The following is a 23563-nucleotide window of genomic DNA, read 5'->3' as shown; positions in this document are numbered from 1 at the left end:
TATGTCCTCATGGATAATAGTCAGGTTCGTTAACCACTGAGCCACGACAGGAAAGCCCTAAATGTTTTTTTTAAAAAGTGTTTTATTGGAGTATAGATGACTTACAATGTTAAGTTTCAGGTGTACAGTGAAGTGAATCAGCCCTGCATATACATATATATCCATTTATATTCTTCCATTTGAAAAGTTCCCATCAAGCCCCTTTGCAAAGGAAAAAAGGGGGATAGGAAGCCTAGTGCTCTGAATTGCAATGGGGACAGTGGCTGTCCTCCAGGTATGTATGTGCAGGACAGCCTCGCCATCAGCCTGGAAGTCTGGTGCCTGCTGTAGACCGGAGCAGAGGAACCAAAGTCAGACCACCCTGAAAAGGAGTGTGGCTTGGGGAAGTCCTTCTCCATCCTGCCCCAGCGCTAGGAGGTTGGATTCATACCATCCTAGAAAACTGGCACAATGAGTTCCTGGCCTCTCATCTCACTCCAGCCAGAATCCAGCCCCACCAGCATCCATCAAGCTGTTGCAACCTTGAATAGACTAGAGAGATGAATTGCCCCCAAAAGTGGCACAACTGTGAGCCACACACACACACACACACATATATAGATACATCTATAGTTATGAAGATTTGGATGTAGATGTAAATACACAGCACGTCTTTCACAGCACTTTTGCATATTTCCAAGTGAGAATGGGAATGTCCTGAAATCTGACTTGAACCTCCCTTTAAAATTTACACAGGTCTAGGGGTACCTTTTGAGCTGGTGAGGAGGGCCTGCCACCCGTCTTTTGGGAGAGATTACTCATCCTAAGTAAATAAAGAATAAAACCAATCTTTAGACTCAGAGAAGCAACTCTGACTCAAGCATAATGTCAGTTACTCAGACTTCTGTTCCATCCCCCACACAGACCCATTGTGTCTGAGTCTTATGGGGAAGAGGCGTCTGTAATTAGAATCTCCAAATTGCCAAGGAATCAATAAAATTTCATGGCCTAAGTGGTCCTGCCTAAATGTCTATCAAAAATGAAGAGATAGGGCATTTTCCCCCTTTCTGTAGGTCAAATGGGAGAGTCAGCTCATTGGGGGTTCCAAAGAAATATGCTGGGCTTCACTATTTGAGATTTCTAGCACATCAGTAGTGTTGGGGCCTGAGAGGTACAGGACTTGGATGAAGGGGCAGAAATACCCAATATGCATGGCAGTATCAAGGGGAAAGGGATAGAAGGTTGGGGAGGCACAGAAGGAGAGAAACACAAAGGTGGTACCCACCTAACAGTCGCCTGGATTTGTTCTTAAGCAAGGTGAGAACTACTTTCTCCAGTCTCCAAAATGCCTGACACAAATCTCTTAGTGTTGGGATCCTGCCTGGGCAGATGAGGACAAAATCCTGTCAAATATATAGCTCACTATCATTACCTTATTTGGTTGGTTCTCACAAGATCCGAGAGATCATTCTCTATTTTCCAGATGAGAAAAGATGTAGGAGTTCCCGTTGCAGCTCAGTGGCTTAAGAAACTGACTAGCATTCATGAGGATGTGGGTTTGATCCCTGGCCTCACTCAGTGGGTTAAGGCTTTGCCACAAGCTTTGACATAGGTTGCAGATGTGGCTTGGATCCTGCATTGCTGTGGCTGTGGTGTAGGCCTGCAGCTGCAGCTCCGATTTGCCCCGTAGCCTGGGAATTTTCATATGCTGCAGGTACGGTCCTAAAAAAGAGAGAAAGAAAGAGATAAAAGATGTAAAATTTATTCTTCTAGCTGAGTGGTCTGAAGGTAATTTGACGTTCACATTTGCTTCGGAAATTCTGGCAATTTTTTTTTTTTTTTTTTGCTTTTTAGGGCCGCACTTGCAGCATATGGAAGTTCCCAGGCTAGGGGTTGAATCGAACCTGCAGCTGCCAGTCTACGCCACAGCCACAGCAATGTGGGATCCAAGTTGTGTCTGTGATCTCCACCACAGCTCATGGCAATGCCACATCATTAACCAACTGAGCTAGGCCAGGGATTGAACCCGTGTCCTCATGGATACTAGTTTAATTTGTTTCCACTGAGCCACGTTGGGAACTCCCAGGTTTTTATTGTTGTTGTTGTTTTGGCGATAAATATTAAGTGTCCCAAGGCCTTCAGAAATACACTAAGTGCTGTTGGCTACTCCTTTTGTTATAAAAATTTTATTATTTTTAACAATAAGGTGTGTACATTCTAGGAAGAAGGAAAAATACCAATAAGCTAATTTTAAAAATCACTTAACACTACCACTCACCGTACTTTGTGTCTTTCATTCTTTACATGTTCTTTTGTGCATATATGTTAATATATAAATGTACTCTTCCCTTTCAAAAATACGATATTCTCATATTACCTTTTCTTTTCATTTTATATCCTGTCAGGCATCTCTTTTTGTACAAAGGAGTAAAGGTCTCTTATTAAAAGGCAGAGACTTGTAGATTGGTTTGAAATACAATAAACAATGAGATGCATCCAAAACCATTAATAGCAACAAGTTAAAAGTAGAAAGATGGACAAAGGTATATCAGGAAAACACAAATTACAAGATAGCAATGTTAACATCAGAAAAAAAAAATCCAGGGAAACTACATTAAATAGGGGTAAGGATGGTTTCGATTAACCTTCCAACGCATCACTATAAGTTTGTTTCTTACTCTCCTTATCTCATCTATTTCATTCACTTCTCTAAACATATCTTCCTTGCTTAAATGCCTGTTGTGTATATCTTCTTTAAATTCCTGGAGAGACTGAATCAGCCTTTCTTTAAAAGTTCCTTCTGATTTTTCCTCCTCCTCTGGCTCTTCCTCCTCCTCAGGCTTTTCCTCAGGCTTTGGCTCTTCCTCAAATTTTGGTTCACTCTCATTTTCTGGTTTTCCTTCAATTTTTTGACAGGGTTTCATCTTGTGCCTGTCTCTCTTCCTTCCTTCTTTGCCCTCTTTCTTTTTTTCTGTTTATTCCTCTTTGAAACAATTACTTCTAGGAAGCAAGAAGGAGACGTTAAGTCAAAGGCTTGGTGAATGGCCCAGGGCTCTGTACACAGGTCTCAGTATTTGCTTTTTTTAAAAAAATTTTTTTGGAGTTCCCGTTTTGGCGCAGCAGAAATGAATCCGACTAGGAACCATGAGGTTGCAGGTTCGATCCGTGGCCTTGATCAGTGGGTTAAGGATTTGGCATTGCTGTGGCTGTGGTGTAGGCCGGCAGCAACAGCTCCAATTAGACCCCTAGCCTGGGAACCTCCATATGCCGCGGGTGCGGCCCTAAAAAGACAAAAAAAATTTTTTTTATTATAGTTGATTTACAATGTTGTCAACTTCTGCTGTACAAAGTGACCCAGTCATATATGTATATATACATATATATACACACACACATATATATTCTTATTCTCACATTATCCTCCTTCATGTTCCATCACAAGTGATTAGACATAGTTCCCTGTGCTATACAGCAGGATCTCATTGCTTATCCACTCCAAATCCAATAGTTTGCATCTACAAACCCCAAACTCCTAATTTTTTGATTCAGAGCTATCATCAAATGTTTTCCACCTGAGAGACTCAATCAGCCATCAGGGATTTCCTGAGCCTGCCGCTCTTACCTCCACTTTCCACCTCCTCACCTCTCTGGTCTCATCCCTCCCTCCAGCCTTTTCCAAGGCCCTCCTCAACCTTTTTTCAGGCACCAAGATCCTCCTAGAACAGAGTAAGCTGGAAGAAAGAGATGGGGGGAGGAACAGTGGGGCCCACAACCTCAGTCCCTCCCTGGCCCACCTCCACCCCGGGGGTCTTTATATTTCCCACACCTACCTGTACTGATGCGGTCACGTTCTTCCTTGCCCTTTCCAGCCCTGCGTACAGCTGGGAACGACAGACCTGCAGGCAAACGGGAAATGGGAGGGGGAGGGGTGAGAGTGGGGGTGGGGCGAGCGCTTGGTGGACCGACGCTTGGTGGACTGACCGGCACCACGTACTTTTTTCTTCTTAAAGTTCTCGGTTTGGGTAACTTTCCCACCTTCTGTGTTTCCCCCATCTCTCCCCTTCTCCAACAGTGCAAGTTAGCTCGAATTTTCCATCAGTCAGGGAGTAGGAAAAGCAGATTATTTCCCAACTATCTTTAAGACGTGGGCGCGGGGGAGGGATTGGGGCGAAGGTAGGTGTTGGGAGAGCGGTCTGAGGTGGCAGAGGATGATTATTTTTAAGCTATCACAGGTCTCCTTGTCCTTCTCCCGGGACTCCTGGTCCCTTTCCCGAGGGCCATCACTTCCTGCAGAGCTGGAGGTGGGAGGTGGAGAGATGGACTTGACCAGGCCTTCCCTCAAGTCTAGGCTCTAGGCCACCCCCACCCAAGAAATCCCCAGGCAGCGCCTAGTTTGCCACCGACCTGCAAAATTCCGGCAAGCCGAATCCTTCCTCCCCTGGCCTCGGGCCCCGCCGTCTGCGCTGCTCAAGGGAAGCTGGTACCCAGCGGCGAACAAGGACCAGACTAGCAGGACTTCTGCACACGTCGACTCCTGGTCACGTGAGAGCTACGTCACCGGTGAGCTCTGGTCCCCAATTTCCACTCCCACCAAAAGCGCGGCAGAAGTGGGTCGGCCCTCTGCCCCCTCCCCCTTATGCATTTGGCCTTGTCGGTCTTTTTTGCCCATCCCAGAGGGAAAAATGTTATTTGCCTTTCTCTGATTCCTGGGGAGGGGCTGCATCTTTTTCTGGAGCTTCTAAACTTTTCTACTTCTTTCAAGAATTGTCTTTTCCTGCCCTCCGCTCCCAGGATTAAGAGCTCCAACCTACAAAAGAAAAAAAAAAAAAAAAAAAAAAAAAAGAACTACAATTTACATCTCTCGCCCCTCCCCCAGCTTCTGTTTCTTCTGCAATCTGGTCCTGGGCTGTTGTGGAGCAGGGTTGTTTTGGCAGCAGGTTTTTAAAAAAGGCGAGGGTTGGGTGATGCTGGGACAGGAGTAAGATTTTTTAATGTGTGTTTTTTTTTTTTTTTTACTTTATTCTTAATACTTTTCCATATTAAAAAAATTAACTTAAAAAAACAAAATTCAACTGAGTAAACATGAAAATCTGATTGGCTTTATTGGAGAATTCATGAATAGGGCTGCAGTTCATCTAATGTACAAAATGGAATTTTTCTATAGGCAGGAGAGAGGGGCAAGGGAGCTATTAGCAAAATAAAAAGAAAGGGTTATTTTTAGGCCAGGACCCCTTCTGGGGGGTGGCCTGGGGACAAGGGAGCAGCAAGGGTTTTATCATGCAGATTGCTTCTTTTTTCTCTGGGGGGGGATGGAGAGGGCCTACAGGACAGATTACCTTATTGCTGCTTGACCAGAAAATTCCAGACTGGTTGATTTAAGATTACTTTTCTTGGAGAGGTTGAAACTGCACTTAGATCAGTTTTTTTTTTAATTTTTAAAGTTTTATTGAAGTATAGTTGATTACAAGGCTGTGATCATTTCTGCTGTACAACGAAGTGATTCAGTTATGCATATACCCACATCCATTCTCTTTCAGATTCCTTCCCCACATAGAGTATCACAGAATACTGTGTAGAGCTCACTGTGTTATATACACCAGGACTCTGTTGGCCAGTCATTCTGTATACCTCAGTGTGCATATACCAATCCCAAACCCTCAGTCCTTCCTTCCCCCTGCACTGGTCCCCTTTGGTAACTGTAAGTTTTTCCAAGCCTGTGAATCTGTTTCTGTTCTACAAATAAGTTCGTTTGTATCTTTTTCTTTTTAAATAGGTCAGGCATTAAGTCTTGGTTTGGTATCATGCGTTTTAGCACAAGAGACATGGTTTGGGGGCTGTGATTTTCTTTTTAACAAACATATCTTTTTATAGTCAGAAAAGACAAAATTAGTTAAATGAGTTAGAATTCGTACAGTTCTGAGAATAGTGCCTGACATATGGTAAGTGCTTTAAAAGTGGAAACTAGGAGTTCCTGTTGTGGCTCAGTGGTAATGAATCTCATGAATTAGTATCCACGAGGATGCGGGTCCAATCCCTGGCCTTGTTCAGTGGGTTAAGGATCTGGTGTTGCTGTGAGCTGTGGTGTCGGTCACAGACACGGTTCGGATCCTGTGTTGCTATGGCTATGGTGTAGGCTGGCAGCTACAGTTCCTATTCCACTCCTAGCCTGGGAACTTCCATGTGCCGCAGGTGCGGCCCTAAAATAAATAAATAAATATAAAAGTGGAAACTATTATTATCATTATCTTTGGATTTCATTTGGGGGAAAGAATTCAAAATTAATAAAAGTAATGTTTGATCTCAGAGTCTTGCTGGTGGTATTTGCCAGGAAGCAATGTTTGGTCCTCTGGATGCAGTGTCCCCCAGGAAGCGAAGAGTCAATGGGGCAAGATGTGCTAACTTGGACCCTTCACTTCTATCCTTATAGCCCACATTCTAGATACCTAGGACCTTGGAATAGCCTACCCAAAGGACCTGGAGCCTAAACCCAAGGCTTGCTTGTGCCCTCTTCCAGGTCTATCCACCTGAGAGTGAGCCCCATCCCCTGTGGGTTCACCCTAGGGTTAGAATAGATGCTATTGCTGGAAAGGCAGAACCCCCTTCACAGGAAGCCATTCGGAGAAAGGGTTAAAGGAAAGGGTGGACTGCCAGGCTAGTAGGAGCTCAGAGAAGGCAAAGGCCAGTTAGCCCCTAATAGAGGAAGCCTCCTGGAGGTAAAGGAACCTTGACCTGGGCCTCAGCGGGTGGGCAGGACCTAGATGGAGAGTGGGAAGGAAAGAGAAGACCAGTCTGACTGAAGCTAGGTCCTGTGTCCTTACCATTACCCTGGCCTGTCTCATGCTGCTTTGCTGGCTAAAGGCCAGTGGCTCCTCCTTATGGGACTGACGGTGGCTATTTTCTGAAAACAGGTTCAGTGCAAGCACTTTTTGATATGCTCTGCATTACCGGCAAGGACTTTTTCATTTATTTCCAGGTTATGGAATCTGAATTGATCAACCTTTCTGGATAGTACGTAAGTAATTGCTACGTACTTGAAATATGCATTCCCTTTCAGCCTGTAAATCTGTTCTTAGGTATTCACCCTGAGAAAATATTTAATAGTAGTCACAGTAGTTAATTTATGACAACACGGTTAGTTTGTTGACCAGAATTCCTAGCATCAATTCTTTGACTTGGACCTGAATATACAAAGAGAAGCCACAGGTGAAAAGCAGTGATGAAGGAAAAGAGAATTGTTCTAGGAAATAGCAGATATGTGCCCAAGCAAGTACACATGCACCTGCACATTCACACGCATGTACATATTCTCCTAAACTAAAAATTTTCCCAGACGGAGTTCCCATCATGGCTCGGTGGTTAACGAACCCGACTGGTATCCATGAGGATGTAGGTTCGATCTCTGGCGTTGCTCAGTGGGTTAAGGATCTGGCGTTGCCGTGAACTGTGGTATAAGTTGAAGACATGGCTTGGATCCTGCATTGCTGTGGCTGTGGTGTAGGCCAGCAGCTACAGCTCTGATTCGACCCCTAGCCTGGGAGCTTCCATGTGCCCTGGGTGGGGCCCTAAAACGACAAAAAAAGACACACAAAAAAGATTTTTCCAGATGATTTTGCTACAAAGCAAAGAAGGCAAACTTCATAGTTCTGTTAAAACAATTCAAACTGCACCAATAGTATATACCATTTAAAAATGGAAAATGACTGTTAGGATATTTAACACAATTCTTTACTAATAGGAACAATTAAGAAAAAATTGAATGTCTTAAAATAGGGAACAGGTTAAATTAATTATGTAAAAACCATACCATAGAATTCTAAGAATTAGAATGAGATCTATTGAGAACAGAAGTGAGAGTTAATTTTCCACGTATGCAAATAGAAAAGCTGAAAAATATTGATTATACTCAGCTGGTGAGGGTATGGAAAAATAAACATTCACATGCACTTTTGAGAATATAAAATAGTATGTGAATATGAACTAGACTAATATGTTGATCATTTTTCAATTTATACAAATACTGAATCACTATGATGTACACCTGAAACTAATATGTTATGTCCTTTATACCTCAATTAAAAAGAGTACAAGCAAGATGCAAAAAAATTAATAAACGATGGATAAAATAGCATATTTCTGGAGGACATTTTGGCGATATCAAACCTTAAAATATATGTACTTTTGGACACATCAATCTCTCTTCTAATGTTTTATCATAAAGAAATACTCTCATGCCAAATATGGTCTTTGTAGTGGTAATAGATTTTCTTTTAAAAGGAAAAAACTAAATAGTCCTAAAATGGGATTGGTTTAAGAAAAGTTTGATCATTCACTAAAGCAATACTATGCAGTGACAAAAAAATAATAATGTGGAGTTATATTTACTCACATGAAAAATGTCCAACATATATTGTTAAGAAAGCAAATTGAAGGTTAATACATGTGGTAGCACATTTTGGTCATAGCATACATACATTTATTTTTGTGTATTTAAAATATAAGTATATAATGAAATTCTACCATAGCATGATTAATAAAGTCCACAAAATTCACTGCTGTAAAATTCTGGGTTATATTATTAAGAGATGAATGGAATTACTGATGTGAGCCTATTTGGTTAGCTCACTGCACAACCCAAGTCCATTAGAGACTCAGCTGTGTTTTGATGCCACCTCCCAACAGTTGTTTACTCAACACTCAAGCTTAAACATTATCCTTGTTTTCCCCTCTCCCATGCCCATTGCCAATCACATTATATCCAATGTCAATATTATGGAGTCTTATGTACTTCTCTATCATATTACAAATTTGACCTAATATATACTAAGATATTCCCATAAGATATATTTGAAATGAGTATTCAATATAAAGGGAACTTCTACTGTTTTTTTTTTTTTTCTCTTTTTAGGGCTGCACCCACGGCACATGGAAGTTCCCAGGCTAGGGGTCGAATCAGAGCTGTAGCTGACGGCCTATACCACAGCTACAGCAACACATGACCCGAGCTGTGTCTGCGACCTACACCACAGCTCACGGCAATGCTGAATCCCCAATCCACTGAGCAACGCTGAATCCCCAATCCACTGATCGAGGCCAGGGATCAAACCCATGTCCTCATGGATACTAGTCGGGTTCGTTAACCACTGAGCCACAGTGGGAACTCTGGGAACCTTTAATTTTTAAGTGTTCCATTATGTATTTAAAATTTATCTTTGGTGTTTTTCGTGGCTCAGTGGGTTAAGCAGTGTTGTCACTGCTATGGCTCTGTGGCACAGGTTTGATTCCTGGCCTGGGAATGTCCGCATGCTGTGAGTGCAGCCCTCAAAACTAAACTCTGATAGGTATGCATTAATTAATAGCATTGAGAAGAATGAATGAGATAAAACTGAAAACATACAAAAGAAATAAAATATCTGACAAATATAAGACAGTCATATCTTTATTGAAACGGAGGTGTTTTTTGTAATATTTTGGTAGGTGAGAAAAGCAGGTTACAAATGGTAATCTGCAGAAGGTCCCATTAAAATTACAAGTATATCTATATTATATGTATATAATACATAATATATATACCAAAATATTAGAAGTGGTTGGTGGGCGATTTATATATTATTTTGTATACTTCTTTGTAGCTTCTTCTACATTTTTTCTGTAGGTATGCGTAACTTCTACAATAAAGAATAGTCTGCCAACACTATGACTTTATTTTATGACACATATTTCACATATATACTTCTCTGTACCTGAGTAAGATTTGATCCAAGGCCTCCGTTACCTGTTTGAGGTGTGGAGTCCCAGCAATTGTTGAATGCTTCACATTTGCTTCCCTTCCCATTAGTGACTAGTATCCATTAAAATGAGACTCTCCTCTACAAAACAGAAATAGACCCACAGACGAGGAGAACAGATTTGTGGTTGCCAAGGGCAGGTCGTTGGGAGAAGGATGGACTGGGAGGTTGGGGTTAGCAGAGGGAAGCTGTTATACACAGAGGGGATAAACAACAGGCAACTGTATTCAATGTCCTATGATAAGCCATAATGGAAAAGGATATTTTAAAATAAGATTGTAGGAGTTCCCGTCGTAGCTCAGCGGTTAACGAACCTAACTAGCATCCATGAGGATGCGGATTCAATCCCTGGCCTCCTTCAGTGGCTTAAGGATCTGGCATTGCTGTGAGCTGTGGTGTAGGCCGGTGGCTACAGCTCTGATTCGACTCCTAGCCTGGGAACCTCCATATGCCATGGGTGCTGCCCTAAAGAGACAAAAAGACAAAAAAATTAAAATAAAATAAGATTGTATGTATGTATATATATATATATATCATAACATATATATATATAACATATCACTTTGCTATACAGCAGAAATTAACACAATATTGTAAATCAACTATACTTCAATATAATAAACGAACAATAAACGAGGCTCTCCTCCCCACACTCTTACTGTGCCTCCCTCTAATCCAAGTCAAGATGTGCTATTAGTCATACATTGCACAGAAGGTATCTCTGAATTTTACCCTGGAGAAATATTTCCCTCTGGAAAAATTTTTTGCTGGGAAAATTAATATTGTAGGCAATGATATAATATTTTAAGCAGATTATAAATTGTCTTAGTTACCAATTCAATGCTTTTAAAACTATATTTGAAATTGGGGAGTTCCCATTGTGCATCAGCAGTAATGAATCTGACTAGTATCCAAGAGGATACAGGTTCAATCCCTGGCCTCACTCAGCGGGTTAAGGATCCAGCGTTGCCGAGAGCTGTGGTGTGGGTCACAGATGCGGCTTAGATCTCGAGTTGCTGTGGCTGTGGTGTAGGCCGGCAGCTGCAGCTCTGATTTGACCCCTAGCCTGGGAACTTCCATATGCCACACATGCAGCCCTAAAAAGCAACAACAACAAAAAAATTGGCATGGCATTGTAAATCAACTGTACTTTAATAAATATAAATATATAAAAAAAGAATATGCTTGAATAGAACAAAAAAGCGTTTCTTTCTTTCTTTCTTTCTTTCCTTCCTTCCTTCCTTCCTACCTTCCTTCCTTCTTGCTTTCTTGCTTTTTAGGACCGCACTTGCGCCACATGGAGGTTCCCAGGCTAGGGGTCAAATGAGAGCTGCAGCTGCCAGCCTATGCCACAGCAATGCCAGATCCAAGCCTCATCTGCAACCTACACCACAGCTCATGGCAACACTGGATCTTTAACCCACTGAGTGGGGCCAGGGATTGAACCCATGTCTTCATGGGTACTGGTTGGGTTCATTACCACTGAGCCACAATGGGAACTCCAAGGATTTATTTCTGCCTCTGCTTGACAAATGGCATTTATCTATAGTTTCCTGACTTTTTTTCAATGAAAATGTTTTGCTTTTGCAAAAAAAGGCAGTAAATACTATTTAATTTTTATCTTTTAATTTATATTTTGATTGATTGATTTTGCTTTTTTGGGGGGGCTGCACCCGCAGCATATGGAGGTTCCCAGGCTAAGGGTCGAATCGGAGCTGTAACTGCCAGTCTACGCCACAGCTATAGCAACTCCAGATCCTTAACCCACAGAGCGAGGCTAGGTATCGAACCCTCAACCTCATGGTTTCTAGTCGGATTCATTTCTGCTGTGCCACAACGGGAACTCTGGCAGTAAATACTATTTAAAAGCAGGTTATAAAACAATGTGCAAGTAGACGTAAACTATTACATTTAGAATGGATAAGCAAAGAGGTCTTACTATATAGCACAGGGAACTATACCCAGTTTCTTGCAATAGACAATAATGAAAATATAAGAAATAGAATGTATGTATGTGTATAATTGAGTCACTTTGCTTACAGCAGAAATTGGCACGATATTGTAAATCAACTATAACTTTAAAAAGAGAAAAAAGAAAAAGCAGCAGAAAAAAACAATGTGCATAAAGTTATTCCAGTTGTATTTAAAAATACATATAGAAGGAAGGAAAACCCCAAGTTTACATTCAGTTTCATATATTTCATGACTCTCAACCATATATTTCATCCACTTATTCATTCGACAAATAAGAGCTAGGCACTTTCTAGGTATTGTTGACCTAAGTATGTTTGTCTCTTCTGGAACTTTCTCCTCAATTATCATTCCTGATTGAATGTATTAGTGGAATTGCATCTTAAGTGGAGGCTGGGTTCTAAAGTCAGCGTATAAAGTGAAATCCCACCTAGTCAAGTTCACCTCTGATTTATTTAGAACTCTAGTTTACAGCATTTTAAGATAGGTCATCATGTTAATGGGAGGAGAATCATATAAAAGTATTTAAACTTATAAGTACCTGGAAGTTTTATGAAGTTTAGATTTTTAAAAAAATTCTTGTGTATAATATTTTCAATATTTTCTGCAGTTTACCAGAATTACATACCCAGAATAATGAAATATATATTTTTAAGATAACCCAGACTTCATTCACTGTTGTCAGTACATATATAATACAATTATATGTATAAAACACGTACAGTCTCCCACATACATGGGTTCCACATTTGCAGATTCAATCAACCACAGAATCAAAAATATTTGAAAAATATGGAGTTCCCGTTGTAGCACAGTGGAAACAAATTCAACTAGGAACCATGAGTTTTCGGGTTCGATCCCTGGCCTCGCTCCGTGGGTTAAGGATCCAGCATTGCTGTGAGCTGTGGTGTAGGTCGAAGACATGGCTCGGATCCTGCATGGCTGTGGCTGTGGCGTAGGCCAGCAGCTGTAGCTCTGATTTGACCCCTAGCATAGGAACCTCCATATGCCATGGGTGTGGCCCTAAAAAGCAAAAAATAAATAAATAAATAAATAAATAAAAGTTGTAAAAAATTTTTGAAAAATAAATTGCAGAAAAAAAGCAAAACTTGAATTTGCTCAGGATGTGCTGGCAACTATTTACGTAGCATTTATATTACATCTACAACTATTTACATAGCATTTACATTATATTAGGTATTATAAGTAATCTAGAGGTGATTTAAACCTTTTTATTAAGGTGTGTATGTGTGTGTGTGTGTATATATATATATATATATATATATATATATATTGCTTTTTAGGGTCTTGCCTGCTGCATATGGGAGTTCCCAGGCAAGGGCTCGAATCCAAGCTACAGCTGCTGGCCTACACCACAGCAACATTGGATCTGAGGCTGCATCTCTCTTATAGAACAAAACAGAACTAGTTAATATTTATGAAGATTAAAATTTCCCCAAAGTGGAAAAGATAGATCATTTTTCTAAATCAAGACAAAAATAAGACACTTACGAGGCTCTATAGGGATTCATTTGTTCAATATGTAAAATGTTGATTTGTTTTAGAAAAATTTAGCTTTAAAAATTTTAGATTAATTAGCCTGTTTTTTCATTAAGCTATTTGGGAAGTATGGCCAGAAGCATTCTCCAAATAATAAATATAAACATGACCCAGTTATGAAGGATTTCCTATTTAGCAGGAAATCTTACTTTTTCTTGTAAATTATTTTTCTCCCCAAAGAGAACAATTAGCATGTTTTTAAAAATTGTTCTTTCCTGTGTAGCTGGTGAAAATTATTTTCTATTTCATATATGTTAATTTAGCCAAATAACAAGGCACTCTAATGAAAAAAGACATTTTTTTTTTGTCTTTTTAAGGCTGCACCTGGGGCATATGGAAATTCCCAGGCTAGGGATCGAATCAGAGCTGTGGCTGCCAGCCTATGTGACAGCCACAGCAACACCAGATCTGAGCCACATCTGTGACCTACACCACACACAGCTCATGGCAACGCCAGGTCCTTAACCCACTGAGCAAGGCCAGGGATTGAGCCTGCGTCCTCATGGATGCTAGTCAGATTCATTTCCACTGAGCCATGACAGGAACTCCAAACAAAGCATTTTAAACAGTGTGGAAGTACCTCAGAACTACCATATGATCCAGCAATCTCACTCCTGGGCATATATCCAGACAAAACTTTCATTGAAAAAGATACATACACTTCTATGTTCATTGCAGCACTATTCACAGTAGCCAAGATATGGAAACAACCTAAATGTCCAATGTCAGATGAATGGATTAAGAAGATGTGGTACATATACATGATGTAACACTACTCAGCCATAAAAAAGAACAAAATAATGCCATTTGCAGCAACATGGATGGAACTAGAGACTCTTATACTAAGTGAATTAAGTTGGACAGAAAAACAAATACTGTATGATATCACTTATATCTGGAATCTAATGTACAGCACAAATGAACTTTCCTGAAGAAAAGAAACAAACTCATGGACTTGGAGAATAGACATGTGGTTGCCAAGGGGAAGGGGGAGGGAGTGAGATGGACTGGGAATTTGGGGTTGGTAGATGCAAACTATAGCATTTGGAGTGGATAAGCAATGAGATCCTACTGTATAGCACAGGGAACTATATCTAGTCACTTGTGATGGAACATGATGGAGAACAATGTGAGAAAATGAATGTATATATGTATAACTGGGTCACTTTCCCATCCGGCAGAAATTGACAAAATATTGTAAATCACTGTAACAAAAAATAGGAGTTCTCACTGTGGTTCAGGGGAAATGAATCTGACTAGCATCCATGAGGACGCAGGTGCGATCCCTGGCCTCAATCAGTGGGTTAAGGATCTGGTGTTGCTGTGAGTTGTGGTGTAGGTCGCAGATGCGACTCAGATCCTGCATTGCTGTGGCCGCGGCATAGGGGGGCAGCTACAGCTCCTCTTCCACCCCTAGCCTGGGAACCTCCATATGTCACGGGTGCGGCCGTAAAATAATAGACCAAAAATAAATAAATAAATAAATAAATAAATAAATAAAAATTTTTAATTGGAACATAAAAATACATAGAAAAAAGATAACATTCCACTTTCCACTCCCAGCCTCCTTTCTTGATATCAAGCTTTCTTGCCATTTAGGGGCAGGTAAGGGCTTCAGAAGAAAAAGAATGCCTAGCAGGAGAGTAGGCTCAGAGAAGGAGCAGGTAGGGGAGTTGTTGGAACAGGGGAAAGGGCTAATTCCACAAGAATTTCTAGTGGACAATAACTCCAAGAGAAAATACCGCCTCTTCCTTATTATTAGAGAACTGCCAAACGCTGCATCCGGCCTCCGGAAATGCTAACGTAGAAAAGAGACATTCCAGATCCTGGGTGACAGGAGGAGGAGGGGTTGAATGTTCTTGCTGCTCTGCTTTGAGTGGGAGGGTACGTCCGGAACTTTACCTCCCTTGGTGTCACCTGATGGAAGTCTACCTGGGCCCAAGTCCCTTTCTTCCTGCCTTTCCTATCCTCAGAGTAAGGAGAACGGTCCGGGTAGCAAGTTTGTGTCCTGACTGAAGCAGCCTGGGGTAACCCTGGCACCGGGATGGCTGGGCACTGAGGGCAGAAAGCCCACGTGGGTCAGTCTGCTTTCTGGTCACATCTTCCTTACCCAAAGTCCATTTTGGATGGTCTTGGGGGCAAGCAGTGTATGAATATGGGTACATGGGTATATGCTGGAAAGCTTTCCAGTGAGCCCCCGCTCCCCGTGTCCCATGCCTATGTTGGCCCAAAACATTCTGGTAGCAGGGGTGTGGAAGCGAATTGCAGGAGGAAACAAAGAGACAAGGAGAGTGAAAGTTTTAAGGAGTCACTCCTCTCCGACCATCGTGGGTATTTAAAGGAACAGGCTTCCCAAAGGTTGAGGATATCTATGGAGAAAAACTTTGGACAAGGAGAGACAAAGTTGGGGTATATGGTGCTGGGAGATGCCGAGTGGGTCCTGGAAGGGTCGGCAAAGAGTTCCTGGTGCAGCAGCTCCCGCTTCCCCCACTTCAACCGTCTGCAGGTCCTTGGATCCTTGGGTTAGGACCAAGCACCTCGCAGCAAGAAGGCGGCGGTGGCGGAGACCGCAAGGATAGGCACAGTCAATGCGAGGGACAGTGGTGGCGGGGGGCGGGAACAGAGCCCAATCGGAGGCTCCTCACCTCTATCCTCCCTTTTGGTGCCAGCATAAGCCTGGGGAGGGATCTAGTACAGGAAAAATAGTGAGTTTTAAAGGAGAGAGGAGAGGGAAGCGAGAGGAGGGCGGCGCTCCTTTTGGAGGCCCCCAGGAGGGCGCTTAAGTCATCTCAGGTGGGAAAAAAAGAGAATTTCAAAAACGGCAGATAGCTGAATTTTGAAAGGTGCAGAGTAAGGCCTCTATCCTCGGTGCTGATCTTTGCTTTACGCGTTCAGTTCTTTCGCTTGCCTTCTGTCTCCCAGGAGTAATGTAGTCAAAAGTGGAATAAATGGGGTGGGGGTGGGGAAGGAATCTCCACGGAAAATGTCCCCCAGGAAAAAGAAAAAGAAAAAGAAGAAAGGGATCCAGTCCCTTTGTAGAACGGAGAGGATGCTCACCCTGGGGGAGGGGAATGGAAGCCAGAGCCCGAAGGCAATATTAGAGGGGTTGGACTCTACTTCCCAAGGATTTTAGGCTTGCTAATAACATTAACATTATAGAAGGAGGAGTTCCCGTCGTGGCGCAGTGGTTAACGAATCCGACTAGGAACCATGAGGTTGAGGGTTCGGTCCCTGCCCTTGCTCAGTGGGTTAACGATCCGGCGTTGCCATGAGCTGTGGTGTAGGTTGCAGACGCGGCTTGGATCCCTCGTTGCTGTGGCTCTGGCGTAGGCCAGTGGCTACAGCTCCGATTAAACCCCTAGCCTGGGAACCTCCATATGCCGCGGGAGTGGCCCAAGAAATAGCAAAAAGACAAACAAACAAAAAATTATAGACGGAGATGCAGATGTATGAAAAGATTCACAGAAGAGGTGAAGCATTAAATTCAGGACAATGACGTTAAGATAGTGTATCTGGCCTTCTTAGGACCACCTTCATCATCAGCATGATGAATTTTTCCCTATCTTTTGAAAACTGAGATTTTCTCCAAGGTTAGTACTTTTCTACCCTGCTTTCTCTTTCTTTGCCTTTTCTTGGTGTAATTTTACTCATTCAGTTGCTTCAAAACTTTCAGTATTGCCAACCTCTTTTTGAATATTGCATTCTGACCAAATCAACAAGCTTTCCTTTGTCAGCAGAGGTGTTTCACCCATTTAAATAGAAAGATGTTCACTGTGTATTTCAAAAGTAAAAAAAAAAAAAAGTTAGAAAGCAGTGTGTAAATTTATCATTGCTTCATTTTAAAGTATATATATTTATGTATTACATATATTAGCAATGAGCTTAAAGTATAGCTTTAAATGTTTATCTTTAGATGGCATAATTATGAATGATTTAATTTCTTTCTCTTTGAGTAACTATATTTCTCCCAAATTTATATTTGTTACTTGTACCTTTAAATGCAATAAAAGTAGTCAAAGTAATGTGTCAATCACCCACAGCATGTAGAAGTTCCCAGGCCAGGGATCGAACCTGAACCACAGTAGTGACCCAAGCCACTGCAGTGACAATGCCAGATCCTTAACCCACTGAGCCACAAGGGAACTCCTCAACCAGCTTTTTAAAAAAGTATCAGTTAATGAAAACTTTTTTAAAGAATAAAACGTGCATTTCATGTTATTTTTGAAAAATTTCTTGTTTAACAATATAACCATAGTATTTATTACTCTGATGTTCCTTTAAAGGGTCACCATTGTCATCTGTGAAAAAGAAATACTATCTACCTCCTAGGGCTGCTAAGTGGATCAGATGAGGTACTGTATGTTTGAACTTTGTTGGCTCGTACCCCACTCTCCTGCCCTTTCAGAGCCTCAGACTCCAGTGATACTTAGATATCTAACCTGTGGCCAGGAACAATTTCAGGCAGCTGAGAAGTAGGTGCCACCTTCCTCTGGATACTGCCATATCTTCTAGACACTACTGTCACTTCTCCTTCATCTTTTTCCTTCTGCTGACAGCAGGATTGATGTGTTGGGGTCCTCAAGGTGCCAAAGCCTTCTGGATTCCTATGAGGTCACTGTTACGCATGTGAAGGTGAGTACTACACAAATGTGTCTCTGTAAATAATATCCTAACAGATCTTTCTTATTTTACTTATAGGTACCCTGCTCTCTAGGGACTCAGACATTATTCTATTTGGGTGGAGAGTGCTAGGTCAAGACATGAACATGAGATTTCATTAATAAAATAAGTGAATAAAATAAAGTAATGGCTTGAACAGTGGAGTCAGCCACTTATTTTAATTATACTAAAGGCTATATTGCTCTTCTACTAGTAAAAATTTTTAAGAATAATCTCCAGATGGTGACCCTGACGTTTTCTACCTGCCATGTTATTTCCAGAGATGTCGTCTCTTTCAGGACACACCGCAGTCTCTCATAGAAAAGATTTGGGGCCATTTACTAGGGCAACAGACACACACGAAGTGTATAAATTCCAGAGATATTCACCTTATTTGATCAAAACTGAGTAACATGCCCCAAATCTGATATCCCTACAGGAAAGAGTTTAAAATATTTTTTTAAGATAAAAAAAACTCCTAGGGAGTGTCCGTCATGGCTCAGTGGTTAATGAACCCGACTAGTACCCATGAGGATATGGGTTCGATCCCTGGCCCCGCTCAGTGGGTTAAGGATCCAGCGTTGCCATGAGCTGTGGTGTAGGTCGCAGATGTGGCTGGGATCCCAAGTTGCTGTGGCTGTGGTGTAGGCTGGCAGCTACAGGTCCTATTCAGCCCCGTGCCTGGGACCCTCCATATGCTGCGGGTGCGGCCCTAGAAAGACAAAAGACAAAAAATAAAATGAAATAAATAAGTAAAAAAAGTCAGAAGTACTCTTAAAAAAAAAAAACCTCCTAAAAGTGTCAGCAATTACTCCTCTGTACTCCTCTGTAGAACTGTGCCATTACCATAGCACATAGTTTCTTTATCAGCCTTATATTCCTAGGGTTTATTACAATGTTTGACATATTGTAAATGTTGAATAAATGCTCAATATGGGCATTTTGACTCTGTGGGGATTCTCCAGTTCTTTACCCAGTTCTACTTTTTTTTTTTTTTTTTTTGCTTTTTTAGGAACGCACTCACAGCATATGGAGGGTCCCAGGCACAGGACTGAACAGGACCTGTAGCTGCCAGCCTACACCACAGCCACAGCAACTCGGGATCCAAGCCGCATCTGCGACCTACACCACAGCTCATGGCAACACCAGATCCTTAACCCACTGAGTGAGGCCAGGGATCGGACCCGCAACCTCATGGTTACTAGTCGGATTCGTTCCCGCTGCACCACGACAGGAACTCCTCCAGTTCTACTCTTGACAAAAGAACAACAGGTAAGTCATTTCATTTCTCTAAAGATAAAGATTTGCATTTCCTAAGGAGCCTAGTAGAAGCAGGATGGCATGCTAAATTAAAACACGAAATTTAGTGATATTTTCAAAGTGTGTCACATAGATTTCATGCTTTAGAATCTATTGCAACAGAGAAGAACAAACATGACTAAATATTGGATCTATTAATTTAGCTCTATCTAACCTTTGTGCTCTGTTGCCTGTGTATATTAATGCTGGCTCTGTACCTTTGTAAAGGATTGCCGCCTGTAGCCTGAAATATACATAATAGCCCTTTCTTAAGATTTTACCTCCCGGGCTTGACCTTTAAAGGTGTAACACTTTTCATTCTTATACAGATAAAGTTGCAGTGCAGAGAATAACATTTGTCTTATTGGAGGTTTACAGGAGCATTGTGACCGGACCTACCTGAATAGCTGTAGGAAGAAAGAATTATCACATCCCCTCCAGAGTCTGGTGGGCATCTAGAAGTCCGAAACAATCAGCCACACCCTCTCCCCTGTTATTATAAAGGAAGCCTGAATTCTTTTTGTTTGGTTTGGTTTTTGCTTTTGCTTTGTTAGGGCTGCACCTGCAGCATATGGAGGTTCCCAGGCTAGGGGTCCAATCAGAGCTACAGCTGCCCGCCTACTCCGTAGCCACAGCAACACTGGATCCCAGCCGCATCCACTACCTACACCACAGCTCATGGCAATGGCAGATGCTTAACCCACTGAGCGAGTCCAGGGATCGAACTCACATCCTCATGAATCCTAGTCGGGTTCGTTAACCTCTGAGCCTCAAAGGGAACTCCGGAAGCCTACATTCTAACTCTGGTAAGAGGGTTTTGGGGGACACTAGTCCGTCATCTTCTCTGTCTGCTGGCTTTCCAAATAAAGTGGCTATTCATTGCCCCAACACCTTATCTCTCAATTTATTGGCCTGTCCTGTGTCAGGCAGTAGGAACTTGGACTCAGTAACACTCTCTCTTGCTAATAATGTAGACTTTGGCATCCTTCCCTGGATTATATGAATCAAACACTCTTCCAGCTGGGCCCCAAAATGTATATTATTAATATGCTTCCCTGAAAGATTCTGATATGTACTAACCTTGGAGAATTACTGGTAGTACAGTGGAAAACAATTATATTGAGTACTGCCTTGGTCCATTTGGGCTGCAATAACAAAAATGCCATAGTCTTAGGGTAGACTTAAATAACAGAATTCATTTTTCCCTATTCTGGAGGTAGGAAGATCAAGGTACTGGCAGATTAGGGTTTTTGGAGAGGGTTTACTTCCTCATTCATAGACTGTAGTCCCTGTCTTTTTTTTTTTTTTTTTTAAATACAACTTGTTTTGTTCTTTATTGAATGGAATCAAAACTTTTGACATTTCTTTGAAGCTTGGAACTACTAAATTTCATTTCTTTGAATTGTAGTCCCTTTCTGTGACTGCATAATGTGGAAAAAGCAAGGGAGATTGCTGGGGTCTCTTTATAGTGGCACCAATCCCATTCATGAGGGCTTCATCCTCAGGACATAATCACCTTTCAAAATCCCAACCTCTAATCACAATCACAGTGGGGATTAAGTTTCAACATATGAATTTTAGGTGGACACAACGTTCAGTCTATATAGCAAGTACAAATAGGCCTAGAAAAAGACCCCAAAGAAATACATCAAAATGTCAGAGATTCTAGCAATGCTTATATCACATGATCTAAATTGTCTTATTCTATGTTAGGATCAATTTTTAAAAATCTTTCAGCATTTCTCACATCAGGATACATCATAAAATACATGTGTAGATTTTCTGATTTTTTTTTCTCAAAAAGATGTTGCTGAATCAATAGTATATGTCAATGATGCTGTAATCTAATAAGAAAGTAAGGTATATAAATATATTTGAGAATGTACATACACAAATAGAAAAAGACATAAAGGAATTCACCATTAATGATATTTAGGAATGGATGTGTAATAAAAGATAATTTTTCTACAGTTATTTAATTAATGTCATGTTTTTTGATTTAAATTCTTTGTATAGTTATGATCAAATTGCCGTTAAAACAATTCTGGGAGTTTCCTGGTGGATCAATGCTTTGGGGATCCAGTATTGTCACTGCTGTGCTGTAGGTTCGATTCCTGGCCTGGGAACTTCTGCATGCCACAGGTATGACCAAAACAAAAAACCCCCAAAGAGTCAATACTGAATATATATGCCATCATGTTCATTTGGAGTATGCAGAAGATAGTGATAACAATAAAAATATTTATAACATACTTTTCTGGTGCACCATATTTGAGATAATATTCTCAGCTATTTACAGATACTAATCAAACCACTCTTCAGAAGAAATTTGTGAGGTCTATACAATCAATGATTGTAAATCATTGATTGTAAATCATTTTACATAGTAGGAAACTGAGGCACATACAGATAAAGCAAATTACCTGAAGTTGTACAGATAGTAAGTTGTAAAACCAGGATATAGCCCAAACTGTTGGGCTCCAGAATCATGTTCTCAGTCTCTCAGTGAAACAAACAACAAATCCATTTAAGCAATGATTAGAACAGCAGGAGACCAGGAGTTTGGGGTTAGTAGATGCAAACTGTTATATTTAGAACGGATAAACAATAACACCCTACTGTATAGAAGTATATATGTATATGACTGAGTCACTTTACAGAAAAAATTGGTGCAGCATTTTAAATTGACTATACTTTAATAATAATAATGTTATGCCAATTTCTGCTGTTCAGCAAAGTGACTCAGTCTTACATATACACAGGCATAGATATATATACATTTTTTCTCATATTATTTTCCAGCACGGTCTATCCCAAGAGACTGGATATAGTTCCCTGAGCTATCCTGGGGTTGCCATGGGTAAAATTTTGATATATTTAGTGATATTTCTCTGATTAGTTAATTCTAATGCATAATTACAGTGAGAAAGAATAACCATAAATCTGTTCTCTATGTCTGTTGAGTTTGTTTCTGTTTTGTATATAGGTTCATTTGTGCCATATTTTATTTTATTTTACTTTTTTTTTTCTTTTTCTTTTTCTTTTTTCTTTTTTTTTGCTTTTTAGGGCTGCACCTGTGTCATATGGAGGTTCCCAGGCTAGGGGTCCAATCAGAGCTACAGCTGCTGGCCTATGCCACAGCCACAGCAAGGCCAGACTGGGGCTACATCTGCGACCTACACCACAGCTCATGGCAATGCTGGATCCCTGACCTAGTGAGTGAGGCCAGAGATCGAACCTGAATCCTCATGTATTCTAGTCGGATTATTTTCTGTTGCACCCCAACAGGAACTCCTATTCGTATATAGTTTTTAAAAAGCATTTTTAGAGAAGTTTTAGTTTCACAGCAAATTTGACAGGAATGTACAGAGATTTCCTATATACCCTTTGCCTAGCCACCACCTTTATCAACATCACTCAACAGAGTGGTATATATATAGACTTTTCTCAAAAAAAAAAAAAAAAAAAAGATCCACATGCAGAAGAATGAAGTTAGACCCCAAAAGCAAATAAATAAATAAATAAATAAAAAATAAAAAAAAGAGTTCTTATCATGGCTCAGCGGTAACAAACCCAACTATTATCCATGAGGACGCAGGTTCAATTTGACCCCTAGCCTGGGAACTTCCATATGCTGCAGGTGCAGCCCTAAAAAGACAAAGAAAAAAAATTTTTGGACTTCAATAAAATTAAAAACATTTATCCATCAAAAGACAGTATCAAGAAAGTGAAAAGGCAACCTTCAGGATGGAAAAAATGTTTATAAATAATACATCTGAAAAGGGTCTACTATTGAGAATATAAAAAGAACTCCTACACACTCAACAACAGTACAAAAAACCCCAATTTAAAAATTAGCAAAGCACTGTAATATAGAGTTGGGGTCTAACTTCATTCTTGTGCATGTAGATATCCAATTGTCTCTTCACCACTTGTGGAAGAACCTATTCTTTCTCCCATTGAATCCTTATCAAAAATCAATTGACCATAGATGTATTTCTGAACTCTCAGTTCTATTCCATTTATCTATATGTCTATCCTGATGACAGTACTACACTGTTGTTGGGGGTTTTTGTTTGTTTGTTTTTTGTTTTGTCTTGGGGAGGTTCCTGGGCCAGGGATTGAACCTAAGCCATAGCGTGAAGTGCCAAATCCTTAACTGTTAGGCCATCATGGAACTCCAGTGCTACACTGTTTTGTATCTTTCTTTTTTAGGGCCACACCCACAGCATATGGAAGTTCCCAGGTTGAATGGGAGCTGTAGCCGCTGGCTTACATCACAGCCACAGCCATGCCAGATCCAAGCAGCA

The 23563-nt window shown here is 40.9% G+C and overlaps 1 protein-coding gene across 1 annotated transcript; it reads right to left on the bottom strand.

Moving 5' to 3' along the window:
• Positions 1-2194: 2194 nt before the first annotated feature.
• TCEAL9 (transcription elongation factor A like 9) lies at positions 2195-4541 on the bottom strand. Its single transcript, XM_047764605.1, has 3 exons — positions 4384-4541; positions 3810-3875; positions 2195-2979 (listed from the first exon to the last, which is right to left on the bottom strand). The coding sequence occupies exon 3, from the start codon at positions 2901-2903 to the stop codon at positions 2589-2591; it is 315 nt and encodes a 104-aa protein (XP_047620561.1). The 5' UTR covers positions 2904-2979; positions 3810-3875; positions 4384-4541; the 3' UTR covers positions 2195-2588.
• Between the last annotated feature and the right edge of the window lie 19022 nt (positions 4542-23563).

The sequence above is a fragment of the Phacochoerus africanus genome, chromosome X (genome assembly GCF_016906955.1).
Source record: "Phacochoerus africanus isolate WHEZ1 chromosome X, ROS_Pafr_v1, whole genome shotgun sequence".
In the NCBI taxonomy this organism is placed as follows: Eukaryota; Metazoa; Chordata; class Mammalia; order Artiodactyla; family Suidae; genus Phacochoerus; species Phacochoerus africanus.
This window is presented reverse-complemented; position numbering and strand designations above follow the sequence as displayed.